General features: G+C 42.4%; 1 protein-coding gene across 3 annotated transcripts in view; it reads right to left on the bottom strand.

The window, feature by feature from the left end:
* The window catches only part of DOCK1 (dedicator of cytokinesis 1), a 383,983-nt gene that overhangs the window by 327,570 nt on the left and 39,406 nt on the right, over nucleotides 1-17,007 (bottom strand). For all 3 annotated transcript variants that reach the window (XM_068140207.1, XM_068140209.1, XM_068140208.1), the window contains exons 4-10: nucleotides 14,778-14,833; nucleotides 12,196-12,292; nucleotides 8,428-8,576; nucleotides 4,197-4,332; nucleotides 3,056-3,213; nucleotides 2,462-2,543; nucleotides 1,915-2,050 (exon numbers count right to left, since the gene is read on the bottom strand). In XM_068140207.1, coding sequence (XP_067996308.1) covers nucleotides 1,915-2,050; nucleotides 2,462-2,543; nucleotides 3,056-3,213; nucleotides 4,197-4,332; nucleotides 8,428-8,576; nucleotides 12,196-12,292; nucleotides 14,778-14,833 — 814 coding nt within the window. The remainder of the gene's footprint in view (nucleotides 1-1,914; nucleotides 2,051-2,461; nucleotides 2,544-3,055; nucleotides 3,214-4,196; nucleotides 4,333-8,427; nucleotides 8,577-12,195; nucleotides 12,293-14,777; nucleotides 14,834-17,007) is intronic.

Genomic DNA, 17,007 nt, shown 5'->3' with positions numbered 1-17,007 from the left:
CACCCTTGGTAAGTTTGCAGAGAACACTGAACTGGGTGGGAATGTTACAGTATCACAGTATAACTAAGGTTAGAAGAGACCTTGAGGATCATCGAGTTCAACCTGCCACCACAAACCCCATGACTAGACCATGGCACCAAGTGCCACGTCCAATTTCCCCTTGAACACCTCCAGGGAGGGTGACTCCACCACCTCCCTGAGCAGCCCATTCCAATGACGAACAACTCGCTCGGTGAAGAACTTGCTCCTCACCTCGAGTCTAAACCTCCCCTGGTGTAGCTTGAGACTGTGTCCCCTAGTTCTGGTGCTGGTTGACTGGGAGAAGAGACCAACCCCTTCCCAGCTACAATCACCTTTCAGGTAGTTGTAGAGGGCAATGAGGTCACCCCTGAGCCTCCTCTTCTCCAGGCTAAACAATCCCAGCTCCCTCAGCCTCTCCTCACAGGGCTTGTGCTCAAGGCCTCTCACTAGTCTTGTTGCCCTTCTCTGGACACGTTCAAGTGTCTCAATGTCCGTCTTAAACTGAGGGGCCCAGAACTGGACACAGTACTCAAGGTGCGGCCTAACCAATGCTGAGTACAGGGGCACAATGACTTCCCTGCTGCTCCTGCTGGCCACACTATTCCTAATGCAGGCCAGGATGCCATTGGCCTTCTTGGCCAGCTGGGCACACTGCTGGCTCATGTTTAGGCAGCTGTCAATCAGTACCCCCAGGTCCCTCTCTGCCTGGGAGCTCTCCAGCCACTCTGACCCCAGCCTGTAGCTCTGCATGGGATTGCCGTGGCCAAAGTGCAGCACTCGGCACTTGGACTTGTTAAATGCCATTCCCTTGGATTCTGCCCATCTGTCCAGTCGGTCGACGTCCCTCTGCAGAGCCTTTCTACCCTCTAACTGACCAACATCTGCAACATGTTGATCTGCTTGAGGGTAGAAAGGCTCTGCAAAGGGATATGGACAGGCTGGGCCGATGGGCTGTGGTTGGTGGCATGAAGTTTAAAAAAGCCAAGTGCTGGGTCCTGCACCTGGATCACAACAGCCCCATGAACACTCCAGGCTTGGGGCAGAGTGACTGGAAAGCTGCTTGGCAGAAAAGGACCTGGGGGGTGCCGGTTGACAGCTGCCTGAACCTGAGCCAGCAGTGGGCTCAGGAGGCCAAGAAGGCAACCAGAATCCTGGCCTGTATCAGGAATAGTGTGACAAGCAGGAGAAGGGAATTGATTGTGCCCCTATACTCAACACTGTCGAGGCCACACCACAAACACTGGGTTCAGTGTTGGGGCCCTCACTACAGGAGACACCGAGATGATGAAGCACATCCATAGCAGGGCAAAAAAGCTGGGCAAAGGGTCTGGATAACAGGTCTTGTGAAGACTGGCTAAGGGAACTGGGGATGTTTAATATGGAGGAGGTTGAGGGGACACTTCATTGCTCTCTCCCTGAAAGGAGGTTGGAGTGAGGCGGGGGTCAGTCTCTTCTCCCTAGTATCAGGTGAAAGAACAAGAGGAAAATCAAAATCTGAGCAACCTGATCTAGTGGAGAATGTGCCTGCTCACTGCAGAGGGGTTGGACTACATGACATTTGAAGGTGCCTTCCAACCAAAACCATTCTATGAAATTACCTGAAATTGTGCTAAGGGAGGTTTACATTGGATGTTAAGAAAAAATTCTCGACTGAGAGTGGTCAAGCATTGAAGCATTGGAACAGTCTGCCCAAGGAGGCAGTGAAGTCACCAAAACCAGAGGCATTCAAGAAATGTGTGAACATGGCACTCCAGGACACAGTTTAATGGCCATGGCGGTCACCCTAGGTTAAAAGCTGAACTCAATCTTAAGGGTCTCTTCCAACCAAAACAGTTGTATGATTCAGTTCTAAGAACATAAACAGATACAGGCAAACATAGCACACAAAGCTACCTGCCACTCCAAAAGGTCGCCGCAGCCCAGAGGTTAGTTTCCTTGTGTTGTTGTCCCTCAGTTCCATTCTGCCCACTCGCACAATCTGACAAACAAAACTGATTTTCTCTCTTTTCAGGTCTTTGCTGCCCAGATCCTAAAAACAGGAGTTTCTCAGATTATTTTATAATAACTGAATTTTAAGCACCAGAATACTTGTTGCTCAGAACTTGCCTTTACCACGTAAGCCTCTAGCAAACTGTTAGTAAGGAGGTTTTTGTGGCAGTACTTGAAACATCTTACCCTGACTTCTGCATAAGTTCATTGCTTGGGAGGCAAAATAATTTATACTAAGTTGAAACTTCCAGGAATAACTGTGGTTTGAGCCAGGTATGGAGAGCATTTAGTAGACACTTAATGAGAAACATTTTGTATGAGCCTTCCCTAGGATCATTCCTTGCAGAGGTAACTTCACACTTTTTACACACAAGTTACTACAATCCTTAGCATTCACAAGCTATGAAACAAGAGCTTTAAAATTTGCTAGTTGAACCAAGTGCACACTTACAGTGAATACTGCTCGAAGGTTATGCAATCTGTCTATATCTTTGGGGAGTCCACAGCTTGACCATCGCACCAAGTAGTTTTCACTGAAAGAACAACATTCAGAGGACTGTTTAAAAGGTTTCCTTCAACCTAAGCACATAAAATTACCTTCAGAATTTAACCAAGGCTATTTTAAACCAAATCTACTTAGCCCAAACGAGTATTTCCATAGTGGAGATCTGGAGTTTCCCTTTGCGTTTATCATTTATGTAAAGAAAGCAACTCCTCAGCAACTAAGGGTAAGAACTTTTATAAGGAAGCAGGAGATGTAGAAATCAAACTCCAATTAGTGCACAGAGCCTTGCATGCGTGCTCACATCTCATTTAAGCTCACTTGGGGAACCACAGGCAGTGTGGTGAAGAAGAGTAAGACCCCAAAAACTTATACTGATGCTGTGCTGAGCATGACTAAGTGCTGCCCTGTTCCACCCCTGATGACCCTTCTCTACAGAAATTCTCTTTCACAGAAATTTGACTTTCAGAAGCCCTCTCGCCCTGCAAAACTACTTCTCTGCTGTAAGTACAAATTAAGGATTACACTCAGGAGCACACTAACCTGATAAATTTTGATTCCAGCGGATCATACAAAGACATCAGGACTTCCGCATCTTCTCCTATCTTACAGACTACGTTCTTTAAATTTACAAATAAAGCAAAAGAAGGAGTGGCAGCAAACTTGGCTTGTCTGTTGATATCAATATTCTGTTTCTGAGACTGTAATTGAAGAACAGAAGAAACTTTAGCTCACTCAGCATAACAAATATCAAACTACTATAGAGCTTTCCTAAGCCTTACACAGATATCTCTCAAAATAAAGCTAAACAAACAGGAAAGAGAGCCTCGAGTATACCTGAGAAAACAAGGGAATTTGTTCTTTGCTTTGTCTGATGTCCAGCAGGTACAGAGAGCCAAGACATGAGAAAAGCTAGTGCCATTTCTACAGGTTACCCACCCCTCAGACTTCAGTGCCCATGAAATTTCCACAAAACTTTATCTAGGCAGAAGGGAGCAATGGGACAAACAGTAAGCTGGCTGATGCAGGAATAAGAATACCTACTAGATGCAAAAAAAGAGCCTAAATCCTGTTGAAACTGGTGTATTTTCACACCAGGTTTGGTAAGGGATGTGTATGGCCCATTACAAGGTAACAGGACATAGTAACTCGGAGTCGCACTAACACGTTCATGAGCAACTCCTCAGGAACATCACATTTCACAAACTCTCGCTGACATAGGCAGAACTCCTCACAACAGGCACGTTCTTCCTCTTCAAAAATAAGGATTTGAATTGAAAAAGGAGCTGATTGTTCAGGTCTGAGAATGGCTGGAGATTTGCTCCTTGTGTTTCAGCAAGTAACTTTCAGGCTTGGAATAGAGAAATCATACAAATAATGATCCTTTCACGACAACCCAACAAACAAACCTGACATATATATATATATATATATCAGGTTTATCTCTGATAGTAGCCTACAAATGTAGTCAACTAGATTTTGTGTCTTAACCATAAATACTACTAGAGCCTTTTAAAGGATGAAAGACAATAACATAACCTAAGACATACAAGTTCTTACAAAATGCTTAAGCCTAGTAACTCTTCATGAACACTTTCAGCATGGTAATTGATTTGATAACATGTCACTTAGCTTACAATCTTATGTTTCAAATGGAAAAGCTACAGTGCACAAAATATCTTACTTTTTCCTCCTGTAGCCTCTCTTCAACTTGCTTGGAAGCTATTTCATGTGCTCTGAAAAGGCTAATTGTGCTGGTCTGCTCTGGGTCCAAAATATTGCCATCTTCGTCTCTAACAACCAGATCTAAATCCAGAATTCTAAACACAGAAGAATATGTTTGGGAATTAACAGTGCTCAAATAAAGGCTCAAAAACCATTTTTTAACTTTAAAGTCATGCACTTCTGACACAGAAAAAAATTCTGACAGGAAAAAAAGTTTGATAAATAATTTAACATGTTACCAACCCCAGAGATAACCATCCTGGCTGGAAGTTGCTATTTCCCACAGCACAGAGAGAACTTATGCAAATGAAACAGCAAAACAGCTGGGGAAGTAATTTCTTAAAACATCTAGATTTGCAAGAGACTGCCTCCTCTGACAGTTTGAACAACCAGCCACTGCAGGCACACCACAGACAAACTGTTCAGCTCATTCCATCCCACCCCACACTCTCCGCCAAAGCAGGCACTGTCATGTTTTAGCAAAACCCTACAAGACACAGGAAAGAGCAAGCTGTTTCCCTTTATTTAAAGCAGAAGCAAGATTTCTGTCAGCAGGGTGTTAACGTCCGTGATTACCTTCTGCAGAGAAGGTTTCTGCCATAATCAAATCCAGTCTTAGGAAAAATCTTGTATATTTTTCTACCTTATTACAACACTGGCAGCAGAACCAACAATAAAAAATAATCAGGTTCATACTCCTTTCTCTACCTATCTCTCCTAAGACTGATCTCTTTATCTCAATTCCAGCACATACGGTCTCTATTACCTTCTTCTTAGAATCATAGAATGGCTTAGGTTAGAAGGGACCTTAGATATCTACTCCAACCTCCATACCATGAGTACGGACACCTCTCAACTGGCCTCAACCTCCTCCAGGGAGGGCACATCCACAGCCTCCCTGAGCAACCTATCCCAGAGTCCCACCACCCCCATACTGAGGAATGTCTTCCTATGATCCAGTCTAAACCTACTCTCTATCAGCTTAAAACCAATCCCCCTTGTCCTGCTGCTAGGTACGCTTATGAAGAGTCCCTCTCCAGCCTTCCTGTAGGCTCCCTTCAGGTAGTGGATGGCAGCTAGAAGGCCCTCCCAGAGTATTCTCCTCTCTAGGCTGAACAACCCTACTCTGTAGCCACCTCTCGTAATGGAGCAGCAATACCATTTGATTGACAATCTTCAAACTCACATTATCTGATAAGCCACACAGAGGTTCATGTTTTATGTAAGAGTATGTCCCCTTTGGACATGACCCACAATCAGTTGAACAGAACAGATGAAGAATTTTCACATCTTAGAAGATCACTCCTTGACCCTCCCTGTTAATACACAGGTGGATGAACATTACTCAAGTTGCAGAGTGAAGGCAGCAGCTCATTCATAATCACCTCCAAAGCTCTACTCTAACTGGACCTGGTCATCACAGAACTCTCTCGAGGATCTGTAGAACACCAAGCTCCCAGAGGAATTTTCCAGTGACACGATGATTATATCAATGAAATCAGACAAAAGCTGCCAAAGTCATCTTGCTCTTCCCTACTACTAGTGTTTTCTGGAGAGCAGCTACAGTACTGACCACTTGTACCATAACTCTGAGCCCTGGATGAAGAAGAGTCCTACTGCAGAAAACATCTGCTTGGATCAGAAAAGGTAACTCAGAAATTCAAAGAAAAACTAATCACCAAGAGGACAAGAATGTTTGCACACACTGTCAGGTGCTTGATTTAACACTTGTTTGATTTAATCTCTGTTTTATCCTTCAACTTGAAAATGATGCTAAATGTCCCAGTTACAGATTTTTTTGCAACTGAACAACAAAATGTGTTTTCACAACAAAAATACCTGACCCAGTTTCAGGAAAATGTTAAAAATGCCAATTCATAAGACCATTCTTACTTTCAGAGTTATTTTGACAACATGCAGACAGCCTTTTGTCTTTATTTAGAGAAAAATCTTATTTACAAATCAGTATTTCACAAAACAGGAGAAGGTAGAATATGATTAGATCAGAGAACATTTAAGGTGCATAATGAATTCATTCTCCCTGGATATTGCAATCATCATTTGTAACTTACTGTAGACAGAAGTGGATGTATGACTACATTGCAAACATATGGTATCCTTCAGCTGTGAGTATCTACTCAGAAGTTCAAATTCACTTTGCTCCTGTACTCCACAGAGAATGTTCTGATCACTTAATTAGTCCATCAGAACATTATGAATATAAAGCACAGCACAAGATGTTCCATTGTATTTGAACACTGAGCATCTGGAGGTTATTCAGAGTAACTTTAACCAACTCCTTTAGCCAGATGGTAAAACACAGTAGCCAAACAAGTAATATCAACAACATCTGGTTAATTGTCTGCTGAGGTACAACAGTCCATATCTTAGATTACAAATGCTAATTACTGACTGAATGCAGTTACTAGCCAATTTTTTTTATTATTATTGAAATCCCAGCTTTTCCTGATCAAGTGCATGAGAAGAATTCCTGCAAATTTAGCAGCTATGTTTAATTCCTGAAGAACTATCAGAATTCAGCTATTTATTTACATCACAAGGGATTTAAGGACTGGTTGGCTGAAAACTTCTGCAGTCCCCAGGTGCACACTCCTACAACGCCATCCATTTTCAAAACACTGCTTCCAGTAATTTCCTGACTGAAGAGTAAGATGCAATTTCTCACTTCCACTCAAAATGGAAAGTCATAAATCTATAGAAAATTTGTAAACCAAAAACTGCATTTCACAACATTTTGCTACAATCCAGATCCCTTTTGGGGAAGTTAATGTGTCTGAATTACTAACAAATCTCATGTATGCAATCTACACAGAGGGATCTGGACAGGTTGGATCAATGGGCCAAGGCCAACTGTATGAGACTGAAAAAGGCCAAGTGCCAGGTCCTGTTCTTGGATCACAACAACCCTGTGAATGCTCCAGGCTCAGGAAAGAATGGCTGGAAACTGCCCAATAGAGAAAGACCTGGGGGTGCTGGTCGACAGCTGGCTGAACACAAGCCAGACTGTTCAGGTAGCCAAAAAGGCCAAGAGCATCCTGGCCTGGATCAGCAACAGCATGGCCAGCAGAATAAGGGAAGTGACTGTTCCCCTGTACTCTGCACTGGTTGGGCTACCCCTTGAATATTGGGTTCACTTTTGGGTCCCTCACTGGAAGACAGAAACTGAGGTGCTGGAGCGAGTCCAAAGAAGGGCAACAAAGGTGGCAAAGGGTCTGGAGAACAGGTCTGGTGAGGAGCAGCTGAGGGAACTGGGGTTGTCTAGCTTGGAGAAATGAAGCCTGAGGGGAAACCTTCTCATGCTCCAGAACTCTCTGAACAGATGTTGGAGCAAGGTGGATATCAGTCTCTCCTCTCAAGTAATAAGTGACAGGACAAGAGGAAATGGCCTCAAGTTGCAGCAGGGGAGACTTAAATTATTAGGAGAAACATATTCACTGAAAGGGAAGATGGTTGAATTGCCATTGCTGGAGGTGTTTAAAAGAGGCAGAGACATGCTACTGAGAGACATGGTTTCACACCAGACTTGGTAGAGTTAGGTAATGGTTGGAAGTGATCTTATAGGTCCTTTCCAAACAAAATCATTCTATGATTCTGCTTTTTTAAAGGTGGTAAATATTTCCTTCAGAAATTCCATTCTCTTCTGTGAAATAGATTTTTCCTTCTGTTAAACCCAGCAGCTAATCTTCTGGTACAAACTGGATACTAAGTAGAGGAACAATGAGCTAAACACCCCTTCTGAGCCAAATCCTGCAACATTACACTACAGCTAAGTGACTTGAGGGTATACACAGCTGATGGTGGCAAAAAGGCAACAACTATTTACGCTGCAGAAGCAAGAGAAGTTAAAATCATATTCTGAATGCAGGCAACATTTGTACTTTTCAACTGACCTTAAAAATTACAACTGCATACCAGTATTGAATTGATAGTATCATCAAGCAAGAGCTACATATGGGCTCTACTTTACATATTATAATTTGTACTATTAAGATGCTATATCAACCTCATTCTTTATCTTACTGTAACAGGACTGTTAACAAATGACTGCTACGTCTCCATAAATACAGGGATAAAAGAATCCTGCAAGAAGTTGTTGACAGCTAACATGTATTACACAAGCTGACTTGGTTTTAAGCATAAACACTTTAAGAGAAAAGCTGTTCACAAACCTGTTACCATAATCAATTTTGGCAGTCACTTTCTTTTTCAGTTCTTTGAGCTCATCTTGGGGTAGGGTCCCAGACAATATTTGAGATCTCCACTCGATAAGATCGTAGATCATGTGCCGTACGCTGCGAAACATTTCTCTGTTATCCTGCTGTTTGGGGGGAAAAAACAAATGGGTGGAAGTTAGTTCTGAAGTTTGCTGAGCACCTTTTAAACATGTATCATAAAGTGTCATTAGGAAATGAGAATTCACATAGGCATGACTCTACAAAAAGCTCTCAAATAAGAGCTAACTTTCTACAGCACAAAAAAAACTGAATACAAAGAGACCTGCACTCTGTTTTAAGGTTTCTAAATAAGTCCACACACTTGTGTTTGCTACCATTAAACCCAGGTCACACTGTATTTAGAAGTGACATTCAAGAGAGAGGCAACTTTCTCTTGGTTCACAAAGTAGATGGATTCAATGACTCTCTATATACTCAAAACAGTTTGTTTTGGACAGCAGAAGGCTCACATTCTGCAACATGCCATCTACAAAACATTATAGAATCCTTTCCCCCCATTCCTAAGTTAACAGAATAATGCTTCAAAATTCCTCAGTGTGCAAAGCCAAGTGTATCAGCAACTGGTAAGCCCACAGGGTAATATCTGAAGCAAAGTCAAAGAAACAGGAAAGCGCTAAAAAATTATGGAAATAAATATCTTATTTGTTTATAAAATCTATGGATATCAATACAGGTGTGGGGGGGGGGGGGTGTGATGAAATTGAGAGCAGTCCCACAGAAAAGGAGTTGAGAGTACTGGTGGACAAGAAGCTGGACATGAACCAACATGAGCAAATTGCATCCTTGGCTGCATCAAAAGAAACATGGCCAACAGGTCAAGAAAGGTGATTGTACTACTCTGCTCTGCTGAGACCTCACCCAGAGTACAGTATCCAGGTCTGCAGCCACCAACACAAGAGACACAGACCAGCTGGAGCAGGTTCAGAGGAGGGCCACCAAGATGATCAGAGCACTGGAGCACCTCTCCTATGAATACAGGCTGAAAGAGATGGGGCTGTTCACCCTGGAGAAGGCTCCAAAAAGACCTTATAGCTACGCTTCAGTATCTGAAGGGGGCCCTACAGGAAGGCTGGGGAAGGACTGTTCAGAAGGGCTTGTAGTGACAGGACAAGGGACAATGGTTTGCAACTGGAACAGGGTAGATTCAGGTTGGACATTAGGAAGAAGTTCTTCACAATGAGATTGGTAAAATCCTGGAACTGGTTTCCCAGGGTTGTGCTTGAGTCCCTGTCCCTGAAGGCATTTGAGATCAGACTCAATGTGTCCCTGGGCAGCCTGATCTAGTTAGAGGTGTCCCTGCTGATTAGAGGGGAATTGGACAAGATGACCTTTGAGGGTCCCTTCCAACCTAATGCAATCTGTGAATATTAAATAGTGCCAGCAGCTTATGAAAAATTGCCTTGACAACATTCAGCCAAGAGAGAACACAAAGACAAAATACCAGACTTAAAATGGAAGAAACCTCTTCTCTAGTGTGCTTTCCATACACATGCCCATGCACACCTTCATTCAGAGACAAAAGATCATATTTTTAAGTACAAAGCAGAACTTGCTATGTTGGTTTAAACCACTGAGAGTGCAAACAAACAGCAATTTCAGTGCCAACAGTACTAAGCAAAAGGAAGTTGTCAAACACTGGCCTTTTATTTTTTTTTTTGTGATAGAACATCAAAGCAAAGACAACCAAGAGGCTTGAATGCTGTGTTCTTAACCAGACAAAGTCTCTTAATGTCTCCATAACCCTTAAAATCTAAGCCATTACTTCAATACAATGTTTATAATGAATCTTTATAAACTAATGAATTTATTCAGGCTATAGAATCATAGAATTGTTTTGGTTGGAAAAGATCTCAGGAGTTCAGCTGTCAAACTAACACCGCCATGGCCATTAAACTGCATCCCAAAGGACCATGTCCACATGTTTCTTGAATACCTCCAGGGACAGTGACTCCACCATCTCCCTGGACAGCCCATTCCAATGCCTGAACCACACTTTCAGGAAAGAAATTTTTCCTATTATGCAACCTAAATCTCTCTGGCCCAATTTGAAGCATTTTCTCTTTAGTTTAGACCAAACCCCACCTAGCATAGCTACCTTTCATTCTCATTTAACTGAGAACAGCTGGGATACTTAAAGAAAACTCTCCAGTACATCTAACAGACAACAAAAAACTGCAGCATATTTTGACTCAAAGGCTGAGAGGAAAAAACAAACCAACCAACCAACCCACCCACCCCCACACAAACAACCAACCAAACACCAAACCCAGTACAAAGCATCTAACTGTGAAACTTAAACACCTCAGTCTGTTCAGATTATCAAGAAGCTGACTTGATTATAGTGTGAGAACTTTCACAGAGAGAAAATACCCATTATTAAAAGCTCTTTAATGCAGCAGAGAAAGACACAACAGGCACATATGGCGAGAAGCTAAACACAGACAAATCCAAATGGGAAAGAGGTTCATGATTTTCAGTGCTGCAGGCAGTCATAAACAAGTGAGATGGAGAGCACACCACATCCTCTGCTATCTGCAAATCACAGCTGAACACCTCCTCAATACTCAAATAATAATCACAAACTGAAAAATACATAAATACGGTCATTTAATGACTTTTGATAGGCAAGATGTGGACAATATGGAGTATCTCTCATCTGCTGACTCGCCAGCTTGAAACAGCTACTTCCAGCAAACTACACCTCCCTTGAAAAGGTGATCCCAGTGCACCAAAGCTCTTTTTTCAGCAGTTAACCACCTGCAATTAATCTAACAGATATCCTTGAGATACAAATTATAAACAAACTCATTAAGTGCTCTACCTACCCGGAGTAAAGCTGTAACAGGGACTGCTAAGAGCTTTTCTCATACCAAATGGAGGCCACAGGTAGCATGACACTTGGCCTGCTCTCAAATTCAAAGGTACTAGCAAAGCACTGCAGTATTGATGAGGTGTTGACATGTCTTCATGGAAGCAAATGCATAACCCTAAGAATTTGATTATTACCTAGAAGTTACTGCTACAGAAAGCACATGCTGGTCTTGGTAAGTGAAATTCTAACATCTCTTGCTATTTCTCCTTTCTTAGATGTGCACCATAATCATATCTTGTGCAGTTCCACAAGTGGCCTTTCTCTGCTGTAAAGCAAGATCACGTTTTCTTCTCAGGATAATCCCCAAACAGAAAGTCAGGTCCAAAATATAATCCTCACTGTCTTCAGCAGCAGAATTAAGGACAAAGCTATTCTTGGTGTCATCTCTAGATTCTACTCCTTTTAGTCTGTTTCTGCCTGTCCATTCCTTCCCTGCTTCTCAACATATTACATCCCTAGCATCACACTGAAACTCTTTGAATCTATGAAACTTCTGACACTGGTGCCTTAATACAGGAGATCCTAAATAGCTTTTCAGAATAGAATAGAATAAACCAGGTTGGAAGAGACCTTCAAGATCATCACGTCCAACCTATCAACCAATTCAACCCATCTAATCAACTAAACCATGGCACCAAGCACCCCATCAAGTCTCCTCCTGAACACCTCTAGTGATGGTGACTCCACCACCTCCCTGGGCAGCCCATCCCAATGGGCAATCACTCTCTCTGTCAGCATTAAGAAGCCTTCAGAAAGAGCAATGCTTCTCACTGTACTTGTCCTAGCATCACTCTTCACTACTGCAGATATTTTCCCAAGTAGATACTTACAACGTAGAGCTGTCGCCATATGATAGACCATTCCCGCAGTGTTGTGGTAACCTCCTGGATCAAGGGGAGCTCATTGGGTATAACTGTTTCATGTTGTCTTAAGAGGAAGAGGGGTAAAAAGGAAAAAAAAAAAATGTTTAAGTAGTTGTTTTGGGTAGGACAGCAGAATCATTTCTAAGAAGAAACCGAGCAAGGACAATTCAATAATGACAGAACCAAAAACAACATCACTTTATTTAGATGACCTTTAAGGTCCCTTCCAACCCAAGGCATTCTATGATTCCTTGATTATGTAAGTTAAAAAACCCAGTGTATTACCAGATAGAAGAGAAATGTTGCACACCAGTACAGCCACAGGACACAAAATGTACTTCAAAGGGCTGAAAGTATACTAATGAGCCCATGCCCCACCTCTTGTCCTTTTATTAAATATATGGTGACCTGGGGTGCACTAAGAAAAGTGTTACCAGAAGGTCAAGGTTCTCCTCGCCTGCTATCTATTCTGCCCTACTGAGGCAACACCCGGAGTACTGGGTCCAGTTCTGGGCTCCACAGCTCAAGAGACACAGGAAAATACTGGAGAGTCCAATGGAGACTACGAAGATGCTGAGGGGCCTGGAGCATCTCTGTGAGGAGCAAAGGCTATGAGACCTGAGAAAGTTTGGGCTGGAGAAGAGCAGCCTGAGAGGGGATCTTCTCAATGCTCAGCAAGAGCTAAAGGGTGGGTGGCAAAAGGATGATGCCATACTCATTCAGTGGTGCTCAGTGACAGAACAAGGAGCACCAGGCACTAACCATAACCCAGAATGTTTGATCTGTACATGAGGAAAATCCTCTGCTGTGAGGATGCCAGAGCACTGGAGCAGGCTGCACAGAGAGGTTGTGGAGTCTCCTTCTCTGGAGAGATTCTAAATTCACCCAGACACTGTGATCCTGGGCAACCTGCTTTGGGTGAGCCTGCTTTAGCAGGGGGGTTGGACAGATGATCCCCAGATATCCCTTCCAACCCCCACCATAGTTTGATTTTTATACTCACAAGATAAGGTTATCAATACATACCTCATTACAAAATTTTTTATTGAGACACTAATTTTGCAAGAAGCAACCAAAATTGACTTGGCTGTTATAAGTAAACAGTGGGACTCAATATTCTTAGTTTCATAGTTTCATTCAGGGTTGGAAGGGACCACAAGGATCATCTAGTTCCAACCCCCCTGCCATGGGCAGGGACACCCTACACTAGATCAGGCTGGACAGAGCCTCATCCAGCCTGCTCTTAAACACCCCCAGGGACGGGGCCTCGACCACCTAAAAGATCTTTTTCAGCCCAAACAATACTATGATGAAAGCCACCTAGATATGCATGACCCACAATGCCATGACATTAATCCTTGCTTGTTTTCCAGATTATTGGTCTTGCCAATAAAGAGAAAACTCTGGTCTTGCCAATTAAAAATAAGCATGCAAGTCATTAAGTTTCCCAAGGACTTGGTTTAAAATGATAGCCATAAAAGCAAGAAACAACAGCTAGATCATTTAATATTTCAGGAGTACTTAAAGGTAGTTTTGTAATCAGCAAGAAAGATGTCATTATGCAGCAATCTCATGATTAGTAGGTCTATCATTTACATATTTAACAGTGTATAAAAATAAACCAGGCACAAAGGAATAAAAAAATATTTCAGATCCTGCTTGATCCCATTTGATACCTGGCTATTGCTTGGTTGCATGGTTTAGTTGGTTGGGTGGTGTTGGATGATAGGTTGGATGCCATGATCTTGAAGGTCTCTTCCAACCTGGTTTATTCTATTCTATTCTATTTATTAATTTCAGTCCATTGTGGTTTTCCTGTGGTTTGAGGTTTTTTCCCCCTGTTTAACAATTTTTAAATCCATTTTAAGAATGCCTACATGCACAAAGTCAGCAATGCTGACTTTACATATAAAGACTTGAACATCAACAGCTGTTAAATAACTCAAACTATTTAGTAGCACACATGAGGCAAGGGATCAGGAGAATCACAAGATGAATAACAGGACAGAAGTCAGGCAAAATATTATGTCTGGACAATGGCTTTCAGTAAGAAGTTCAGTCTACAAGATTCAGTGAAAAGGGAGTTAAGAAATGCCTTCTATTTCATATGCCCAAAAGAAAAGTATCTCCTATCAAAGGCAGAAGCCATAAGACAAAGTCTGGAAGATAAAAGTTGGGAAAACTGAAATTAGAGCTAAAGCAAGGGGCAGGGAGTGGAGGAAGTCAATTATTGGTTGAAAGAACAGTAAGAGTTAGAGAAAAATGGTAGATCATTAATTCTTCTGAAATATTTACATTAAAACAGGAGGTTATGCTTTAGATCAGCTATGGCAAAGCAGCTCCAGCCAGTACTAGCCAGAAGCACTGCTGCTGATGACACCTTCAAACTTGGTGAGTTACCAATTTCAGATCCTTTCAAAGAGAACCACGCATTTTAGTCATCAGCTCCTTAACTGACTGGAAATGAGTGTAAATTATCCAACAATATTCTGAAATTATGCAAATACTAATAGGAAAATTGACTTTCATTATTTTCACACTAAACTTACCCTTTGCCTTCAACTGTTGCTTCCTTCAGATGTATATAGGAGGCTGGAAAAATGCCCTTGAGGGAAAGAAGAACAAAAATGTGTTAAATAACCAGCTGCACATAATATATTGTATCTATTACCTAAAAATATGCCAAGACACATCCTCTTAAGCATCAGGATAGTCCTGTCATGGTGGTGTTTTGTTGGGCTTTTTCCTAATGTTCATTTGCATTTTCTATGGCATGTCCTCTCAAGGTAACCTCAGCAAACAGAGAGTTGGTGTTTTTTAAACTCAATTTCACAACATTGAAGCAGACAGCAGTTTTCTGTCAGAACTGGTTTTAAAAAGGCATATTTCCTCCCTTAGTTCAAGGAACACTTGGCCATGATTCTCCATATCCCAAGGTGATTATACACAGATGCAAAACAAACCAGACTTGCTCTTGAAAGCAGAGAGATTATTTTAAATAGATCTCCTACAAAAGGACACTTTGCCCACAGTCCAGGTTTCCTGCTTATTTTCCTCACGTCTAACCAAGCTTTCTTACCCTGCTATAAGATATTGCTTCTTTTCCCAAAGTGATTTCTCCACTATTTCTAGTTCAAATATACACCGTGTAAGAACAGACAGCATACCAGGCTGCTTTACTGTGAAAGAAACTGTGATGAGCAGCTGACAGCCAACCATGCTGTGCTGCCATTCAGCAAGACCTCAACAGGCTGGAGAGCTGGGGGGAGAAAAACCTGATGAAGTTCAACAAGGGCAGCAGAGTCCTGCATCTGGAGAGGCATCACCCCCTGCACCAATACAGGTTAGGAGTTTTTAGCTAGAAAGTAGCTCTGCTGAAGACCACCTGGCTGGACAAGTTCACTGTGAGCCAGCAACATGCTCTTGTGGCCAAGAAGGACAACCTGGGGTGCATCAGGAAGAATGTGGCCAGCAGCATAAGGGATGCCCTCCCCCCTGCCCCCGCACTAGTGAGGCCACATCTGGAGTGCTGAGTCTAGTTGATGAGAGACAAGAATCTTCTGGAGAGTGTCCAGTACAAAGATGAGGAGACTGAAACATGTCTCTAACAAAGAAAGACAGAGACCTGGGGCTGTTTAGCCTGGAGAAGAGTGAATCGAGAGGGGATCTTCTCAATGCATATTAATGTCCAAAGGGAAGGGGGCAAGAGGATGGGGCCAGACTCCTCTCAGAGGTGTCCAGTGACAGGACAAAGGGCAATGGGCACAAACTGGAATTCCCTCTGAACAGGAGTCAAAATTTTCCTGTGAGGGTGCTAGAGCCCTCGAGGAGGCTACCCAGAGAGTTTGAGGACTCTCCTTGTCTGGAGAGATTCCAAACCCTCCTGGACACCGTGATCCTGTGCAACATGCTGTGGATGACCCTGCTTTAGCAGGGGGGTTGGACTAGATGATCTCCAGAGGTCCCTTCTAATGCCCATCATGCTGGGATTCAGGAATGCAAAAAAGAAGGAAAAAAAATGAATACTTAGAAAGCAACATGAACTGGGGGAGTTGAGAGTGAGGGGGGTGCTTTTGCCTAGTAAAATAAAGTTAATAAAAATGACTCCATTTAGCAGCAACCAGACAAACAACGAAGCACATGAAATCAGTTGGATTTCAAGATGAAAAGTGTAATTGCTTCTTAGGCTGTACAAACCATGCTTGTAAAATAGACCTCCTAAGAAATTTCATGTATTTCTGAAAAAAGAAAATACTGAAATAGAGCAGAACAGACTTGGTTAGGAAATGGGTGGGATAAACCACACAGCTCTGTGCTTTTAGACATGCAGAAGTGACTCCAAATGCACCTCTGTTCTGTAGGCAAACATTGCAGCTTAAGTGTTTGACTTCAGGCAAAAAAAACAAACCCAAAACACTAAAAGCAGCAAAACCAGTAGTAGTTTAATTCTGGTTAATTACCACTATCAAGTAAAGGCCCAAAAAATAAACCTATAATGTTAAAACCAGTACACGTGCTGTTTCCTATTTCAGAGAGACTGCTGTAAAGAACAGCCCTTTCTGCAGACTGAAAGCCTAACAACCAAGCAAAATTACACTGCAGAAGATTACTCCCCCTCTGACAGAGAATGCCTGAAAATCACCACGTTGATCCCCATCTCACTTTCCAAGATGCAATTGTGTTTTACGAGCGATACATTATTTAACAGACAGTGAAGCAAAGTGTCAGCCTCTAAACAAATCAACTAGAACATAAAGTTCTGAACTTCACTGAGGTAAA

The sequence above is a fragment of the Melanerpes formicivorus genome, unplaced genomic scaffold (genome assembly GCF_026170545.1).
Source record: "Melanerpes formicivorus ecotype bairdi unplaced genomic scaffold, bMelFor1.0.p_v2 SCAF_6, whole genome shotgun sequence".
In the NCBI taxonomy this organism is placed as follows: Eukaryota; Metazoa; Chordata; class Aves; order Piciformes; family Picidae; genus Melanerpes; species Melanerpes formicivorus.
This window is presented reverse-complemented; position numbering and strand designations above follow the sequence as displayed.